The 19,259-nt window shown below is 40.3% G+C and overlaps 1 protein-coding gene across 1 annotated transcript in view; it reads left to right on the forward strand.

Annotated features, from left to right (window-relative positions):
• The window catches only part of kcnh3 (potassium voltage-gated channel, subfamily H (eag-related), member 3), a 492,909-nt gene that overhangs the window by 353,088 nt on the left and 120,562 nt on the right, over window positions 1-19,259 (forward strand). Inside the window, exons 5-7 of the mRNA XM_060929349.1 lie at window positions 5,832-6,078; window positions 6,991-7,148; window positions 8,778-8,985. Of these exons, the coding sequence (XP_060785332.1) occupies window positions 5,832-6,078; window positions 6,991-7,148; window positions 8,778-8,985 (613 nt within the window). The remainder of the gene's footprint in view (window positions 1-5,831; window positions 6,079-6,990; window positions 7,149-8,777; window positions 8,986-19,259) is intronic.

A 19,259-nucleotide genomic window follows, 5' to 3' on the forward strand; every position in this document is an offset into this window, starting at 1 on the left:
AAGAACATTATGGATAGCTTCCCCAGCAGTTAGCTTTATCAGAGTCCGATGAAAATGCATTATTCAATGGTTTATTTAAAAAATGCATATAAATAGTATTTAGTGGACGGTATGGTGGTGCACTAGTTAGCACTGTCACCTCACAGCAAGAAGACTCAGGGTTCAAACCTTGTGACTGACTGCGACTTTTCTGTTGAGAGTTTGCATGTTCTCCCCGTGCCTGCGTGGGTTTCCTCAGGGTGCTCTAGTTTCCTCCCACAGTCCAAAGACCTGGAGATTAGACAACTGGCTACTCTAAATTTCCCCTAAGTGTGAATGTGAATGTGAACGGTTAAGCCAGTATCTCACTGGGCTGCAATAGCTTGCGACAAATTGCGAACATCATTCGCGAGAGAGTTTCAAAAGTGTCTTGAAACATTCGCGGGGCTTCTCGATTTCCTCGCATGAGTCGCAAAGTGTCGCTCCTTCGTCGCTGAAATTTTGAACATGTTCAAAAAATTAGTGTGACAAAATTTCTCTCAAAATAGCCGCAAATGCGTCGCTGGTGTTGCAAAGCCGTCGCAAACCCTTCTCAAGTCAGTTTCCGTGAGACAGGAAGTGCAAGTATATCTTACTGGGCTGTGACAACCTGCGACTAGTTGGAGACACAGCAATTGCGATAAAATATGCGAATATCAATTGAGTGTGATTCCAAGTGAAAATTGTCACTAATTTGCATATTTTATCGCAATTGTTGTGTCTCCAACTAGTCGCAGGCTGTCGCAGCCCAGTGAGATCCTACCCTTATTCGTCTCTGTGTTAGGCCTGCGATAGATTGCTGACCTGCCCTGACTGAACCCTAGCCTGGGAAATCCCATGCTGCTTTGCACAATCGTTCCGATCTGAAAAGACAGCATGGAAACTATGGTCTAAAGGCTCGCCTGAGTTAGGGAGCCAATCAGAGAGTGGGGAGGGGTGGAAAGACGGTGACGCATACTACTCAACAAACGGAAGCTTGTAGTTTATTTGGGACTATTTACGGATCACATTTAACATGGCGGCGAGCGATACGAACCAAACTTTCGATCAAGCTTTAGACACTGTTCTGAATAGTTTAGAGCGAAAGTTTGTTTTAAAAAAAGAACAGCGTTTGGCGTTACAGTCTTTCTTCGCCTCTTCGTCTTCTTCGTCGCTCTAACTACGTCACCGGGTACAACTGCCATGATTGGCCATGGGCTACGTATACGCCAAATGATAGACATTCACAACGTCCAATAAATGGCCGTTGACAATCGTAAACCACACCTCCCCTACGAGAAATTCAATAGGCGGATTCCAGACCATATTTCACTTGTGATATGGTCTGGTGTTAACCAGACTAACTGAACCCCGCCTCTCTCTCAGAGTCAGCTGGGATTGAGTCCAGATTCCCCCACGACCCTGATAGATTGTCAGTGTAGATAATGAATGTACAGTATTTAGTATACAGTATATTATTTCATTTATATCACATTTATTGCAGTTACAGAAGCTGAAAATAGTGCTCGGTGAAATAAAATAAAAGAATCATAAGGAGTCGATATCATAACTTTATCATAAACATTAATGTTTAAGATAATTGTTATTGTCGTTTATTTGTTTGTTTTACTCAAGCCCCTCGAATGTAAACTAGATTGGAGCCATTCAGTATCGTTGCTTTAATACAGGATTTAGCATTCAGCCGGAGGAAAAATAAAATAATGATGGCAAGATTGCAGAATGGAACAAAGTAACAGCACATTTTAGAACAATTAGAAAAAGAAATAAAAAAGAACAAATGTATTTGTTCACTGGTCTAATAAACCAGTCTAGAGACTGCTATAAACACACGCCCACAGAGTGCAGTGTAATTGTACATGGAAGCTGTATGATGTAAATCGAGCCCACTGGCTCAGAAACACCGTGCTTACTTCCAAGATATTGTCTTCGGCATGTCATAGCCTCAGGATAATGGAGTGATTCAGCAGCGTTTTCAAGCTAAAGGAGAGAAAATGAAGGACTGTTTGTTTATGCACGCTATATATATATATATATATATATATATATATATATATATATATATATATATATATATATATATAAAAAATTCTACTCAGCCAGTAAAATGTTCATCATGGTTATCGATGATTTAAGTTATATGTTGCTGTATTTAAAGAAAACCTGAGACAGTTTAGAGATTTACAGGAAGTTAGAGATTATAATGTATTCGAATATACACAGTAGGGTGCATCAGTTGCCCCCTAAAAATGAAAAGTTCCTCCGATCATGATGCATTTTTGTTTTTATGTTCCTTTTGGTAAGAAAACACACTGGGTGAAATATTTTGACAAAATTCAAAAGTTTAATGGTGGCACCAGGAGCTCAAAGTTATGGAAAAAGCTGCTATTTTATGACAAAATTTCGATCACTTTTCATGAAACATTATGGCACCTTATAGAGTATACCAAATATCTTAGATACACATTTTTAGTACATATTCTAAATATATTATCAAGCACAGTTTGAGTTTTAGCTGTTCATTGAATCATTGTTCAACTACTTTTAAACAATACAAATGTATTATGAATCACATTAACGCTTCTCGGTCCCTTGCAAAGGTTCTTAACATGATCTCTGGCTCACAAGAAATCAATAAATGGAATCCAGCATTGTGATTCAAACCTTACGCGAAAACATAAAATAAGCGTTTTTTGGCAAAAAATGAACCTCATGGTGCCACCATTAGACTTTTGAATATGGTCAAAAAAATTTACAGGATATCCTTATTGGTGAAAAGGAACACCCGAACAAAAATGCATCAGATTTTATGAAAATGAGGGAAACTGATGCACCCTAATACACAGATCAGCCATAACATTTAAAACCACTGACAGGTGAAGTGAATAACATTGATTATCTCATTACAGTGGCACATGTCAAGGGGTGTGATATACATTGTCTTGAAAAAGTATTCATTCCCCTTGCTGATTGTCCTGTTTTGTTGCATTACAATATGGAATTAAAATGGATTTTTGGAGGGTTAGCACCGTTTGATTTACACAACATGCCTACCACTTTAAAGGTACAATTTTTTCTTTTATTGTAACACAAACAATAATTAAGATGAAAAAACAGAAATCTGGAGTGTGCATAGGTATTCACCCCCTTTCGTATGAAACCCCTAAATAAGAGCTGGTCCAACCAATTCACTTCATAAGTCACATAATTAGCTGATTAAGATCCAACTGTGTGCAATCAAAGTGTCACATGATCTGTCACATGATATCTGTATAAATCAACCTGTTCTGGAAGGACCCTGACTCTGCTACACTACTAAGCAAGGAACATGAAAACCAAGGAGCCTCCAAACAGGTCAAAGTTGTGTAGAAGTATAGATCAGGGTTGGGTTATAAAAAAATATCCCAAACTTTGAATATCCCAGAGAGCACCATTAAATCCATTATAGCAAAATGGAAAGAATATGTCACCACTCCAAACCTGACAAGAGAAGGCCACCCACCAAAACTCACAGACCAGGCAAGGAGGGCATTAATCAGAGATACAAAGACACCAAAGAGAACACTGAAGGAGCTGCAAAGGTCCACAGTGGAGATGGGAGTATCTGTCCAAAGGACCATTTTTAGCGATTAGATTAGATTAGATTAGATTAGATTAGATTAGATTAGATTAGATTAGATTAGATTAGATTAGATTAGATTAGATAAAACTTTATTGATCCCTTTGGGCAGGTTCCCTCACTACACAGAGATGGGCTTTATGGAAGAGTGGCCAGAAAAAAAGTCATTGCTTAAAGAAAAAAGAAATCACATTTGGAGTTTGCCCAACAGCATGTGGCAGACTCCCCAAACACATGGAAGAAGATTCTCTGGTCAAATGAGACTAAAACTGAACTTTTTGGCCATCATGGGAACTGTCATGTGTGGCGCAAATCCAACACCCTGAGAACACCATTCTTATAGTGAAGCATGGTGGTGGCAGCATCATGCTGTGGGGATATTTTTCATCTGCAGGGACAGGAAAGCCTGTCAGGATTGAAGGAAAGATGGATGGCACTAAATACGGTACAGGGCAATTCTGGAGGAAAACCTGTTTGAGTCAGCCAGGGGTTTGAGACTGGGACGAAGGTTCACATTCCAGCAGGACAATGACCCTAAACATACTGCTAAAGCTACAGTGGAGTGGTTTAAAGTGAGACAGTTAAATGGGTTGAAATGGTCTCATCAAAGCCCAGACCTCAATCCAGTTGAGAATCTGTGGCATAACTTGAAGATTGCTGTACACCAACAAAACCCTTCTAACTTGAAGGAGTTGGAGCAGTTTTGCCTTGAGGAATGGGTAACAATCCCAGTGGTTAGATTTGCTAAGCTAATCAAGACATACCCCAAGAGACTTGCAGCTGTAATTGCAGCAAGAGGTGGCTCTACAAAGTACAGACTTTGGGGGGGACAAGACAGATAATGTGACACTTTGATTGCACACAGGTGGATCTTAATCAACTTATTATGTGACTTATGAAGTGACTTGGTTGGACCAGCTCTTATTTAGGGGTTTTATATGAAAGGGGGTGAATACCTATGCATACTCCAGATTTCTGGGGGGGAGGGGGTTCATCTTGATTGTTTGTGTCACAATAAAAAAAAAATTGCACCTTTAAAGTGGTAGGCATACTGTGTATATCAAATGGTGCTAACTCCCCAAAAATCCATTTTAATTCCAGCTTGTAATGTGACAAAACAGGACAAACACCAAGGGGGATGAATACTTTTGCAAGACACTGTATGAGGTAGCAAGAGAACAGTCAGTTCTTGTAGTTGATGTGTTGGAAGCAGGAAAAATGGGCAGGCGTAAGGATCTGAGTGACTTTGACAAGGGCCAAATTGTGATGGCTAGATGACTGGGACTGAGCATCTCCAAAATGGCACATCTTGTGCGGTGTTCCCAGTATGCAGTGGTTAGTACCTACCAAAAGTGGTCCAAGGAAGGACAACCGGTGAACCGGTGACAGTCATGAGTGTCGAAGGCTCATTGATCGACATGGCGCACAAAGGCTCGTCCATATGGTCTAGTCCCATAGAAGAGCTACTGTAGCACAGACTGCTGAAAAAGTTAATGCTGACTAAAACAGAAAGGTGTCAGCATTAACTTTTTCAATAGTTTGCGCTCCAGTAGCTCTTCTATGGGATTGGACCATATGGGCTAGCCTTCGTGCTCCATGTGAATCACTGAGCCTTCGACACTCATGACCCTGTCACAGCTTCACCGGTTGTCCTTCCTTGGACCAATTTTGGTAGGTACTAACCACTGCATACTGGGAACACCGCACAAGATGTACCATTTTGGAGATGCTCAGTCCCAGTCATCTAGCCATCACAATTTGGACCTTGTCAAAGTCACTCAGATCCTTACACTTGCCCATTTTTCCTGTTTCTAACACATCAACTTCAAGAGCTGACTGTTCTCTTGCTGCCTAATATATCCCACCCCTTGACAGGGGCCATTGTAATGAGATAATCAATGAAATTCACTTCACCTCTCAGTGTTTTAATGTAATGGCTGATCTGTGTGTTGCATAAAATTGTATATTGCATTACCTGAGATCCCCATGTGGACTGAAGATGATGCCAAGCTGAAGAAACAGAGAGGATAATAAAAATTGTCTGAAAATGAACCCAGCACTAAAGTGCAGTAGTTTAAAAACAGAGTATATCATGGACGTACCCTGAATTACAGACTTGTGGGGGGGGGAATAAATACTGTACATCCAAACCCCCAATATAGTGTAATGCAATGCTATTGTCCTTTTCTTTTTTTAGAATATGTTTGGTGAGAAGCCGCCCATCCCCGAGTACAAGGTAGCAGCCATTCAGAAGTCCCGCTTTATCCTTCTTCATTACGGTACCTTCAAGGCTGGCTGGGATTGGTTGATTCTTTTAGCCACCTTTTATGTGGCAGTCACTGTTCCTTATAACGTATGCTTCACTGTGGTTGGTGCACGCGACGACGTAACACCCAGAAGTCCGAGTGTGAGCGACATCTTAGTGGAGATCCTTTTTATGCTAGGTAACTCTGTTACTCTGGAATATTTACCTTATCTGCATTGGCATTTTACAAGTGCAGCATGAAATGCTTGAAAGTATTATTGTTTATGATGTAAACGTGGAAAGAACATGGAGACCAGACCAGAGGAACAAAATGAAGACAGCTTCAATAAGCTCTGCTACGTTTAATAACTACAAATCCCAGTCAAAATATTGATGTAATGGGCTTGTCATTAGTACGAGAGAAAAACACAGAGTACGTTTTAAATTCATCTCATATTTACAGCACGCAGCCAACCGTGATCTTTATGCTTGTTTATTTTTTATGTTTTGTTTTTCATTAAATTATGGCTTCATTAAGATTTGAGAATAGATCCCTTCCTCAGAACTGTGTATTAGCTTTGTTTCAGCGTTGATGAGCCCAAGCCCAAGCCCATTATCTCAATGTGGAAGAAAAACTTGACTGAAACATTTAAATATGTAAATGTGCAATAGAACCTACACAAGGACAAAGCTGACATTGCATGCGGTATAGTGGTTAGCACTGTCACCTCACAGAAAGAAGGTTCTGGGTTTGAGCCCAGTGGCCAGTAGGGGCCTTTCTGTGTGGAGTTTGCATGTTCTCCCTGTGTCTGCATGGGTTTCCTCTGGATGCAAAGTCCAAAGACATGCGGTTAGGTTAACATGGGGCAGCCGTGGCCTGAGGTTGGGCTGAAGTGCCCCTGAGCAAGGCACCTAACCCCCAAGTGTTCCCCAGGTGCTGTAGCATACTGTAGCTGCCCACTGCTCTGGGTATATGTGTGTGTGCTCATTGCTCGCTTGTATGTGTTCACTGCTTCAGATGGGTTAAATGCAGAGGTTAATTTTTCACTGTGTGCTTAAGTCTGTGCTTGAGTATACTTGTGACAAATAAAGGCTTCTTGGCTTCTTGCAGATATTTTGTTGAACTTCCGCACCACGTTTGTGAGCACATCAGGCCAGGTGGTATATGATGCTCGCTCCATCTGTGTGCACTACGTCACCACCTGGCTCTTTGTCGACCTAATCGCTGCGTTACCCTTTGACCTGCTCTACGCGTTCAATGTCAGTGTGGTAAGTTGTTTTTTCCTCTCTTTTCTGGATCTCTTAAGGTTGCTGTATAACAGAGGTGGACAAAGTACTCAACTTCATCACTGAAGTCAAAGTACAGATCCCACTGGTCAGATGTTACTCCAATACAAGTGAAAGTTGTACAGTCAAATTTTTAGTATTTTTAAAAGTTAAAGTACTGAAGTACTTGCTTTTAAAAATACTTAAGTGTTAAAAGTACATTTTCTGTCAACACATTGTTGTATTATCGACACAGCGCTTACAAAACCTAATGCCTCTGAAGCAACCTACTGGATTTACTGACTAGCTTGTAGAACCTGTAGAATAATCACTTTTAAACAGAGATTTCTACATTCTGTTTATTTGGCAAGATTATGCTAAAACATATTTCTGAAAGGACTTCAGAGAAGTTAATGTTATTCATGTTGGGGTAACTCCATTTTTACATGCTAATAGCATCCAAGTTAACTAGCTATGTGTTAACGTTAGCCGTGGACAAGGCTACGGCAACTTGGTGGGCAAATCCATAGAAAGTCATTTGACGAACCAGACTGCATAGCTATTGCAACATTATCACTAGCTCTAAAAGCACAGACAACTTCATTGCAAGCTTTCTCTTGGAATAAAACGTTTCTATACCACAATATTCTTCCGTAAGTTGGACGGCGAGTTTTTGTAGGCTGTGATGTGGTTCGTTTTAGGCAAACAAAGCAAACAATTAAAACGAAATGAATCTTTAATCCATACAGTAAACTGAAACATGGGTTCTAGGTATGGCCGTGAGTGCATGCATTCCCCAGAAGAATTCTGCCATCAACTGATTGTGTTCAAATAATGTTGCTGAGAAATCATCAAACCTGATTTTATACAGTCTATGGATGTGACCCTAGTGATTACTGATTGGCTGTCTCAGTGTCATCTGCAGAAAAAAAAATCACATTTTAGAAAAGAAAAGAAAAAATAACATCCACTTTCAAAGCTGCTTCATGGTAATGAGGACCTTGATAGAAATGTAGTGGAGTGAAAAGTACTAAATTTGTCTTTCAAATGTAGTGAAGTTAAAGTCATAAGTTAAAAAAAAAATACTCAAGTAAAGTACAGATACTCAAAAAAGTGTACTTAAGTACAGTACTCAAGTAAATTTACTTTGTTACTGTCCACCTCTGCTGTATAATGCTGGGATCAGACTATACAAATTCAGCCAGATTTTGAGACGGTTTTGTCATGGCCGACAAATTTCCAATGTCGGGGATGACGAATGAGCCTTGTAATGTGACATAGTCAAAAAACATTGATGTAGGAATGGCGTCCTTGATAGCCGTGATTGACAATTTCTTCATCCTCCTCCCTGATGACACGCAAGGACGTGTACGACGATATAGGCTGGGATCAAACTTGCAGAGTCTCCCTACCAAGACAAGAATTTATGGCACTAATCTGGCATAATGACCATCGTGAAACACAAAACCATCACGTAGCCTGATCCAGTGCTTATTCTTGCTATAAATATCAGCACGTGCTGTTGTTAGTCAGTATTGAACCTTGAGGTACAGTAGATGACATCACAGAACAGAATACACAGTAATAATAACCTGATGTCTAACCTGATGTGTGCGTTCTTTATGTCTGCAGTACTTTGGAGTTCATCTACTAAAAACCGTTCGGTTGTTAAGACTCCTGCGCTTGCTTCAGAAACTAGAGCGCTACTCGCAGTATAGTGCCGTGGTGCTGACCTTGCTCATGTCGATGTTTGCTCTGCTGGCTCACTGGATGGCGTGTGTCTGGTACTTTATTGGACGCAGTGAGATCGAGAATAATACACCTGGATCCTGGGACATTGGTGAGTATACAGTATACAGCATCTCTACATTCATAATATGTATCTCATTAGTGTTCCAATTTAGCATCTGAAAGTTTCTGTCCTTAATGAGCAATTCTTAGGGATTTATTTAATGTTGTTTACTGCATATTTCTCGAACTAATGACCAACACTTTCACCCTTGAGCATGAATTTGATAAGGTCTACTTGCTACGGTCATAGCCTTCAGCTATAACTTTTTAACTTTTGCTAGAAATATTTAAAAACTCCTGCACCAGTGCACTTTAATATATGCCGGATATGTCGAAATTCTGTCAGAGCCGAGTTCGAATGTACATGCAAACGGCCATGACGTTTGACTGTGTTTACATACAAACGACTAAATATTAACAGTTACACCAAGTGGCATCATAGCCTCTAATTATAACATAAAGCATAACATAATGATAGCATAAAACATTTACAGCCTGAATAATGATTGAACATACAGTACATTGATCTGGTGCAACTGGCCCCTGAAGCTGACAATCAGCATACATTTGGGCCAAAATGTGGGGTGTTTTAAATCAGTGCACCATTCTGCACATTTCCATCAGTATGACAGAGGTTTGGTTCTCACCATGATCATTACAGAATGAATGGTCCTAATAACATGACACATCCTTGTGAGGCTTTATCACATTTCCTCTGGCGTGTGCAAGGAACAAACTGACCTCATTTCATCAACAGAAACGGATTTGCACATCTCTTTCAAACACAGCGTTCGGAAGGCGAGAGGAAGAATGAGGTACATTCATTAAAAGTCTTTCAAACTTCATGTCATACCTTGAGTGGAGAGCCGGAACAAATAAGATTTAAGAAGCTTTATTTTTGTCACAATTATGGCTTTATATATGCAGTGATGCTTGAAATTTGTGAACCCTTTAGAATTTTCTATATTTTTGCATAAATATGACCTAAAACATCATCAGATTTTCACACAAGTCCTAAAAGTAGATAAAGAGAACCCAGTTAAACAAATGAGACAAAAATATTATACTTGGTCATTTATTTATTGAGGAAAATGATCCAATATTACATATCTGTGAGTGGCAAAAGTATGTGAACCTCTAGGATTAGCAGTTAATTTGAAGGTGAAATTAGAGTCAGGTGTTTTCAATCAATGGGATGACAATCAGGTGTGAGTGGGCACCCTGTTTTATTTAAAGAACAGGGATCTATCAAAGTCTGATCTTCACAACACATGTTTGTGGAAGTGTATCATGGCACGAACAAAGGAGATTTCTGAGGACCTCAGAAAAAGCGTTGTTGATGCTCATCAGGCTGGAAAAGGTTACAAAACCATCTCGAAAGAGTTTGGACTCCACCAATCCACAGTCAGACAGATTGTGTACAAATGGAGGAAATTCAAGACCATTGTTACCCTCCCCAGGAGTGGTCGACCAACGCAGACCACTTGAAGAGCAAGGCATGTAATAGTCAACAAGGTCACAAAGGACCCCAGGGTAACTTCTAAGCAACTGAAGGCCTCTCTCACATTGGCTAATGTTAATGTTCATGAGTCCACCATCAGGAGAACACTGAACAACAATGGCATACATGGCAGGGTTGTAAGGAAAAAGCCACTGCTCTCCAAAAAGAACATTGCTGCCCGTCTGTAGTTTGATAAAGATCACGTAGACGAGCCAGAAGGCTATTGGACAAATGTTTTGTGGATGATGAAACCAAAATAGAACTTTTTGGTTTAAATGAGAAGCGTTATGTTTGGAGAAAGGAAAACCCTGCATTCCAGCATAAGAACCTTATCCCATCTCTGAAACATGGTAGTGGTAGTATCATGGTTTGGGCCTGTTTTGCTGCATCTGGGCCAGGATGGCTTGCCATCATTGATGGAACAATGAATTCTGAATTATACCAGCAAATTCTAAAGGAAAATGTCAGGACATCTGTCCATGAACTGAATCTCAAGAGAAGGTGGGTCATGCAGCAAGACAATGACCCTAAGCACACAAGTCATTCTACCAAAGAATGGTTAAAGAAGAATAAAGTTAATGTTTTGGAATGGCCAAGTCAAAGTCCTGACCTTAATCCAATCGAAATGTTGTGGAAGGACCCGAAGCAAGCAGTTCATGTGAGGAAACCCACCAACATCCCAGAGTTGAAGCTGTTCTGTACGGAGGAATGGGCTAAAATTCCTCCAAGCCGGTGTGCAGGACTGATCAACAGTTACCGGAAACATTTAGTTGCAGTTATTGCTGCACAAGGGGGTCACACCAGATACTGAAAGCAAAGGTTCACATAATTTTGCCACTCACAAATATGTAATATTGGATCATTTTCCTCAATAAATAAATGACCAAGTATAATATTTTTGTCTCATTTGTTTACAGTAACTGGGTTCTCTTGATCTACTTTTAGGACTTGTGTGAAAATCTGATGATGTTTTAGGTCATATTTATGCAGAAATATAGAAAATTCTAAAAGGTTCACAAACTTTCAAGCAGCACTGTAATTATAGAGAGGAGAGAGGAGACAATTAAGAATAGGGAACATGACAAATACAACAAACATCTGGCCGTCAGATTGTCTGTCTGTCTGCCTATCTATTTGTTTGCTAATCCGTCTGTCTGTCTGTCTGTAGATAGATAGATAGATAGATAGAGTGCCTTGAAAAAGTATTCATACCACTTGAACTTTTTCACATTTTTCCACCTTACAACCACAAACTTAAAAGTTTTTTATTGAGATTTTATGTGATAGACCAACACAGAGTAGCACATAATTGTGAAGTGAAATGAAAATGATAAATGGTCTTCAAAACTTTAAACAAATAAAAATCTGAAAAATGTGGTGTGCATTAGTATTCAGCCCCCTGTACTCTGATACCTCTAAATACAATCCAGTGCAATCAATTGCCTTCAGAAGTCATCTAATTAGTTAATAGAGTCCTACTGTGTGTAATTTACTCTCAGCATAAATACACTTGTTCTGTGAAGGCCTCAGTGGTTTGTTAGAGAACACTGAAGAACAAACAACATCATAAAGACCAAATAACTCACCAGACAGGTCAGGGATAAAGTTCTGGAGAAGTTTAAAGCAGGGTTAGGTTATAAAAAAATATCCCAAGCTCTGAACATCTCAAGAAGCACTGTTCAATCCATCATTCAAAAATGGAAAAAGTATGGCACAACTGCAAACCTACCAAGACATGGCCGTTCACCTAAACTGACAGAGCGAGCAAGGAGAGCACTGGTCAGAGAAGCAGCCAAGAGGCCCATGATCACTCTGGAGGAGCTGCAGAAATCCACAGCTCAGGTGGGAGAATGTGTGCACAGGACAACTACAAGTCGTACACTCCACAAATCTGGCCTTTTTGGAAGAGTGGCAAGAAGAAAGCCATTGTTAAAAGACCGGCATAAGAAGTCCCGTTTGCAGTTTGCCAGAAGCCATGCAGGGGACACAGCAAACATGTGGAAGAAGGTGCTTTGGTCAGATGAGACCAAAGTTGAACTTTTTGGCCTAAATCCGAAGCGCTATGTGTGGCGGAAAACTAACACTGCTCATCACCCTGCACACACCATCCCCACTGTGAAACATGGTGTTGGCAGCATCATGCTATGGGGATGCTTTTCTTCAGCAGGGACAGGGAAGCTGGTCAGAGTTGATGGGAAGATGGATGGAGCTAAATACAGGGCAATCCTGGAAGAAAACCTGTTGGAGGCTGCAAAAGACTTGAGACTGGGAAGGAGATTCACCTTCCAGCAAGACAATGACCCTAAACATACAGCCAGAGCTACAATGGAATGGTTTAGATCAAAGAATATTCATGTGTTAGAACGGCCCAGTCAAAGTCCAGACCTAAATCCCATTGAGCATCTGTGGCAAGACTTGAAAATTGCTGTTCACAGACGCTCTCCATCCAATCTGGCTGAGCTTGAGCTATTTTGCAAAGAAGAATGGGCAAAAATTTCAGTGTCTAGATGTGCAAAGCTGGTAGAGACATACCACAAAAGACTTGCAGCTGTAATTGCAGCAAAAGGTGGCTCTACAAAGTATTGACGCAGGGGGGCTGAATACTAATGCACACCACATTTTTCAGATTTTTATTTGTTTAAAATTTTGAAGACCATTTATCATTTTCATTTCACTTCACAATTATGTGCTACTCTGTGTTGGTCTATCACATAAAATCTCAATAAAAAACTTTTAAGTTTGTGGTTGTAAGGTGGAAAAATGTGAAAAAAATTCAAGGGGAATGAATACTTTTTCAAGGCACTGTATCTATCTACCTATCTATATGTCTATCTGTTGATCAACGGAGAGATAAACAGACAGACATATCTATCTACAATGTCTTGCAAAAGTATTCATCCCCCTTGGTGTTTGTCCTGTTTTGTTGCATTACAAGCTGGAATTAAAATGGATTTTTGGAGGGTTTGCACCATTTGATTTACACAACATGCCTACAACTTTAAAGGTGCAAATTTTGTTTTAAATTATTTTGACACAAACAATAATTAAGATGAAAAAACAGAAATCTGGAGTGTGCATAGGTATTCACCCCCCCAAGTCACTACTTTGTAGAGCCACCTTTTGTTGCAGTTACAGCTGCAAGTCTCTTGGGGTATGTCTCTATTAGCTTAGCACATCTAGCCACTGGGATTTTTGCCCATTCCTCAAGGCAAAACTGCTCCAACTCCTTCAAGTTAGATGGGTTGCGTTGGTGTACAGCAATCTTCAAATTATTTCACAGATTCTCAATTGAATTGAGGTCTGGCCTTTGATTAGGCCATTTCAAGACATTTAAATGTTTCCCTTTAAACCACTCCAGTGTAGCTTTAGCAGTATGTTTAGGGTCATTGTCCTGCTGGAATGTGAACCTTAATTCCAGTCTCAAACCCTTGGCCGACTCAAACAGGTTTTCCTCTGGAATTGCCCTGTATTTAGTGCCATCCATCTTTCCTTCAGTCCTGACCAGCTTTCCTGTCCCTGCAGATGAAAAACATCCCCACAGCATGATGCTGCCACCACCATGCTTCATTGTAGGGATGGTGTTCTCAGGGTGATGGGAAGTGTTGGGTTTGCGCCACACATGGCATTTCCCATGATGGCCAAAAAGTTCAATTTTTGTCTCATCTGACCAGAGAATCTTCTTCCATGTATTTGGGGAGTCTGACACATGCTGTTGGGCAAACTCCAAATATGTTTTCTTCAGCAATGCCTTTTTTCTGGCCACTCTTCCATAAAGCCCTGCTCTGTGGACTGTACAGCTTAAAGTGGTCCTATGGACAGATACTCCCATCTCCACTGTGGATCTTTGCAGCACTTTCAGTGTTATCTTTGGTGTCTTTGGTGCATCTCTGATTAATGCCCTCCTTGCCTGGTCTGTGAGTTTTGGTGGGTGGCCTTCTCTTGTCAGGTTTGTCGTGGTGACATATTCTTTCCATTTTGCTATAATGGATTTAATGGTGCTCTGTGGGATATTCAAAGTTTGGGATATTTTTTTTTATAACCCAACCCTGATCTGTACTTCTCCACAACTTTGTCTCTGACCTGTTTGGAGGCTCCTTGGTTTTCCTGTTACTTGCTTAGTAGCGTTGCAGAGTCAGGGTCCTTCCAGAACAGGTGGATTTATACAGACATCATGTGACCGATCATGTGACACTTTGATTGCACACAGGTGGATCTTAATCAACTAATTATGTGACTTATGAAGGGAATTGGTTGGACCAGCTCTTATTTAGGGGTTTCATACGAAAGGGGGTGAATACCTATGCACACTCCAGATTTCTATTTCTTTCATTTTAATTATTGTTTGTGTCACAATAAAACAACAATTTTCTACCTTTAAAGCGGTAGGCATGTTGTGTAAATTAAATGGTGCTAACCCTTCAAAAATCCATTTTAATTCCAGCTTATAATGCGACAAAACAGGACAAACACCAGGGAGGATGAATACTTTTGCAACATTATCTATCTATCTATCTATCTATCTATCTATCTATCTATCTATCTATCTATCTATCTGCCTGTCTGTCTGTCTGTCTGTCTGTCTGTCTAGCTGTCTGATCTAAAAAAAAATTTTTTAAATACATTTAAAGTATCTTATATTTCAGATCCTTCAGCTCAGCCTTGGTGACACGCTCTTGGTCTTTTTTCACCAGGCTTAATGAAGCAGCAGCAGCCTGTGGTGATTTTTTTTATCAGTCCCGAGGAATTTACATTTGCTAAACACTTGTTGGCAGTGTTCCCTTTCATTCAACAGAATAAATGAAAATGATTTCTCACAGGATTTTTTGCTCTGGATATGCTGGATATGAGGTTATATATCGGCATCGACTTCACTATTTATGTTTGCCTTATCTTTAATATAAACAAATATACACAATCTATAGTCCGGTAATCTACGGTCCAGTAATCTACGGTCCAGTAATCTACGGTACAGTAATCTACGGTACAGTAATCTATGGTACATAGGGTTGCCACATCTGAGTTGTAAAAAACCGGGACACATCGGTTGGCGGCCACGCCTGCGCGCACGTACGAGCGCGGGGGTTGAGGGCTGCGGACATGCACATCTACGATGCCTTATGCCTTATGTGAATGTTCACGTTTAAAAATAAAACAGTTCAACTGGTGCAGTTAGGCGTTTAGTTAAAATTCATTTTGTCTTCTTAACCCTTAAATGGGCACTACCACAAATATTATTACAAAAAATAATTTCATATAGGAATGATCTTATTTGGACGCCAATATTTTTTTAACAAATATTTAATAGTAGGCTAACAGCCCCCTGAAGAGTCTCTCCTCCCATTCCGTTTCCAAATCAAAATAATACAAATATAATCAATATAATTTCTCTCAGTCTGCTTTGTTGTTGTTTTAGCCTTTTCTCTGGAGAACTGAACTTTAAAAGTTAGACTACCGTATCATACCAAATAGCCCTAATCCTTTGTTTTAATCACAAGAGAGAGGTGCTATGTTATTGGGACAACTGATTTATTCATTTCTCACGCCAGTGTTCAGGCATTCTTTTTTGATATATTTAATGATTTATTTAATGATTCATTTATTGATGAAATTGGCCCAGGCTTTAGAACCAGCCTTTATCAGAATCAGAACATAGGAAGTAGACAGCCAGCCTACTCGCGCACCGACCAAGGGAACTCTCACCTATTGTTTGGTATTACGGTATTCCAGTATCTTTGATTTCGCGCGGCCGCCGTTGTATTGACCACGATCACCTAGCAACGGCGACTGGCTGCGTGCGCAAACATTCGGTGAGGACACACAAGTAGCTGCCTACAATATGCCCGCTTACGTGAAAACTATTAATATGTTAAGTGGCTGCGAGAAACATTAATGATTTGTGTTTATTTCAATGGGGGATAATGTGAGGAAGTAAAAAACCGGGACAAAACGTGTCCCGGGAAGGTTATTCCATTTTCCTGGACATTTTCCATTTTCCACAAAAAAAACCGGGACAATCCCGGAAAAACCTGGACGTGTGGCAACACTAAGTACAGTAATCTATGGTACAGTAATCTACGGTCCAATAATCTACAGTACAGTAATCTACGGTCCAGTAATCTACGGTACAGTAATCTACGGTCCAGTAATCTACAGTACAGTAATCTACGGTCCAATAATCTACAGTACAGTAATCTACGGTCCAGTAATCTACGGTCCAGTAATCTACAGTACAGTAATCTACGGTCCAATAATCTACAGTACAGTAATCTACGGTCCAATAATCTACAGTACAGTAATCTACGGTCCAGTAATCTACGGTACAGTAATCTACGGTCCAGTAATCTACAGTACAGTAATCTACGGTCCAGTAATCTACGGTACAGTAATCTACGGTCCAGTAATCTATGGTACAGTAATCTACGGTCCAATAATCTACAGTACAGTAATCTACGGTCCAATAATCTACAGTACAGTAATCTACGGTCCAGTAATCTACGGTACAGTAATCTACGGTCCAGTAATCTACAGTACAGTAATCTACGGTCCAATAATCTACAGTACAGTAATCTACGGTCCAGTAATCTACGGTACAGTAATCTACGGTCCAGTAATCTATGGTACAGTAATCTACGGTCCAATAATCTACAGTACAGTAATCTACGGTCCAGTAATCTATGGTACAGTAATCTACGGTCCAATAATCTACAGTACAGTAATCTACGGTCCAATAATCTACAGTACAGTAATCTACGGTCCAGTAATCTACGGTACAGTAATCTACGGTCCAGTAATCTATGGTACAGTAATCTACGGTCCAATAATCTACGGTACAGTAATCTACGGTACAGTAATCTACGGTCCAGTAATCTACGGTACAGTAATCTACGGTCCAATAATCTACGGTACAGTAATCTACGGTCCAGTAATCTATGGTACAGTAATCTACGGTCCAGTAATCTACGGTACAGTAATCTACGGTCCAGTAATCTATGGTACAGTAATCTACGGTCCAATAATCTACAGTACAGTAATCTACGGTCCAGTAATCTACGGTCCAGTAATCTACGGTCCAATAATCTACGGTACAGTAATCTACGGTCCAGTAATCTATGGTACAGTAATCTACGGTCCAGTAATCTACGGTCCAGTAATCTACGGTCCAGTAATCTATGGTACGGTCTGTTCTTCTGTTCTGATTTGTTTGTTTGTCTGTTTCCTGTGTCTACCTCATGCTCTGTCCTCACCAGCTTCAGAGAGTGATTTAGATTAGACTGCAGATCCTTTCTCCAAAACAAACCCAGGCAATTTGCTATATGTGATATACGTATACTTACTGGCCTCTTTATTAGGAACACCTGTGTACCTACACTGTACACGTTCTTGTGGTTATTCAAAAAGCCAGAATCTCAGAACAGAGAAAAATGTGATCTCAGTTGTATCAGCATGTAACTGTAATCTGGCTGTTGGTGCCAGATGGACTGGTTTGAGTATTTCAGAAACTGCTGATCTCCTGGGATTTTTCACACACAACAGTCTCTAGAGTTTACACAGAATGGTGCGAAAAGTAAAAACATTCAGTGAGTGGCAGTTCTGCAGGCAGACTGTCTTCAACTCTCCAGTTTCCAGAGATGCTGTTCTGCTCACTACGCTTATAAAGCATTAGCTCGAACCAGTCTTTTCTCACCATTCTGTATAAACTCTAGTCTGTTCTGATGTATGGTGTGAACATTACCTGAAGCTTTTGAGGTGTATCTGCATTATTGTATGCATTGTGCAGCTACCGTACCATGCGACTGGCTGATTGGATAACTGTATGCATGTACAGACGTTCCTAATAAAGTGCTTGGCGAGTGGATGTATATATGCAATATTTCTGGGGTCCACGTTGTGCTGTATGGCTATAGAAAATGAAAACTAGTGGAAGATAACAGTGTTATCTGCCTAGTGTGCATGCTGCTTGTGTACATGAGATGACAGCTGAAATGAGTCGTTACGATGTGAAGAAACTGTAGCGGCTAAACTGAACCTGAACTCAAACGAATTGCTTTAGAATTTGTTTCTTTTCGGCGTCTTCTTGTCATTTGCTTCTGTCTATTTAAATTACCTGCTATGTATGTAAATGAGAGAAAAATGCGTACAGCAGATTGTGTGTTAATTGCAGGTTTAAGGCTGAAACGGTTGTTGATATGCTTCAGTAATAAAGAAGGCAGAAGGATAAGTGACAGAATGCGTATCTGTGTCGACTGAGAGTGTTTCAAATGTCCTCCCCCTCCTGCTCTCTTTCTCTCTCCTTCCTTCCTTCCTTCCTTCCTTCCTTCCTTCCTTCCTTCCTTCCTTCCTTCCTTCCTTCCTCATTTTTGCTGGTAATAAAGGAATGCTTTTAAGGAGTATAATATCTCAGAATAATGCATCAGTGGTCTTGGAAGAAGCAGCACCATGCTGCACTTTGTCTGTGCTAGAACCTTTTAGACTGACAGGCCGAGAAAGTGAGAGACACGGATCTCATCTGCCAGGATGTTAGAGCTCTCCTGGAGCACTGATGTGTTCATGAGTGTGAATTCAGCACTCAGGATAGTGAGAGCTGTACTGCTAATACTGAACAGTTCAGTACCACAGACGGGGCAGTGTCTCTACTACTGAAATGAAGGGATACTTTTGAGAATCATGACCCTCATGACTGCAGTGTGCATTTACTCCCTTTTATCCAAAATCACTACTAAAGCAGCTGACAGTGGCACAAGTGTTGCAAGACTCTAATAAATGGCCTGGAATTAGTGCAAAGCAGAGGTGGACAAAGTACCCAACTTTATTACTTTAGTCAA

The sequence above is a fragment of the Neoarius graeffei genome, chromosome 9 (genome assembly GCF_027579695.1).
Source record: "Neoarius graeffei isolate fNeoGra1 chromosome 9, fNeoGra1.pri, whole genome shotgun sequence".
NCBI lineage: Eukaryota > Metazoa > Chordata > Actinopteri > Siluriformes > Ariidae > Neoarius > Neoarius graeffei.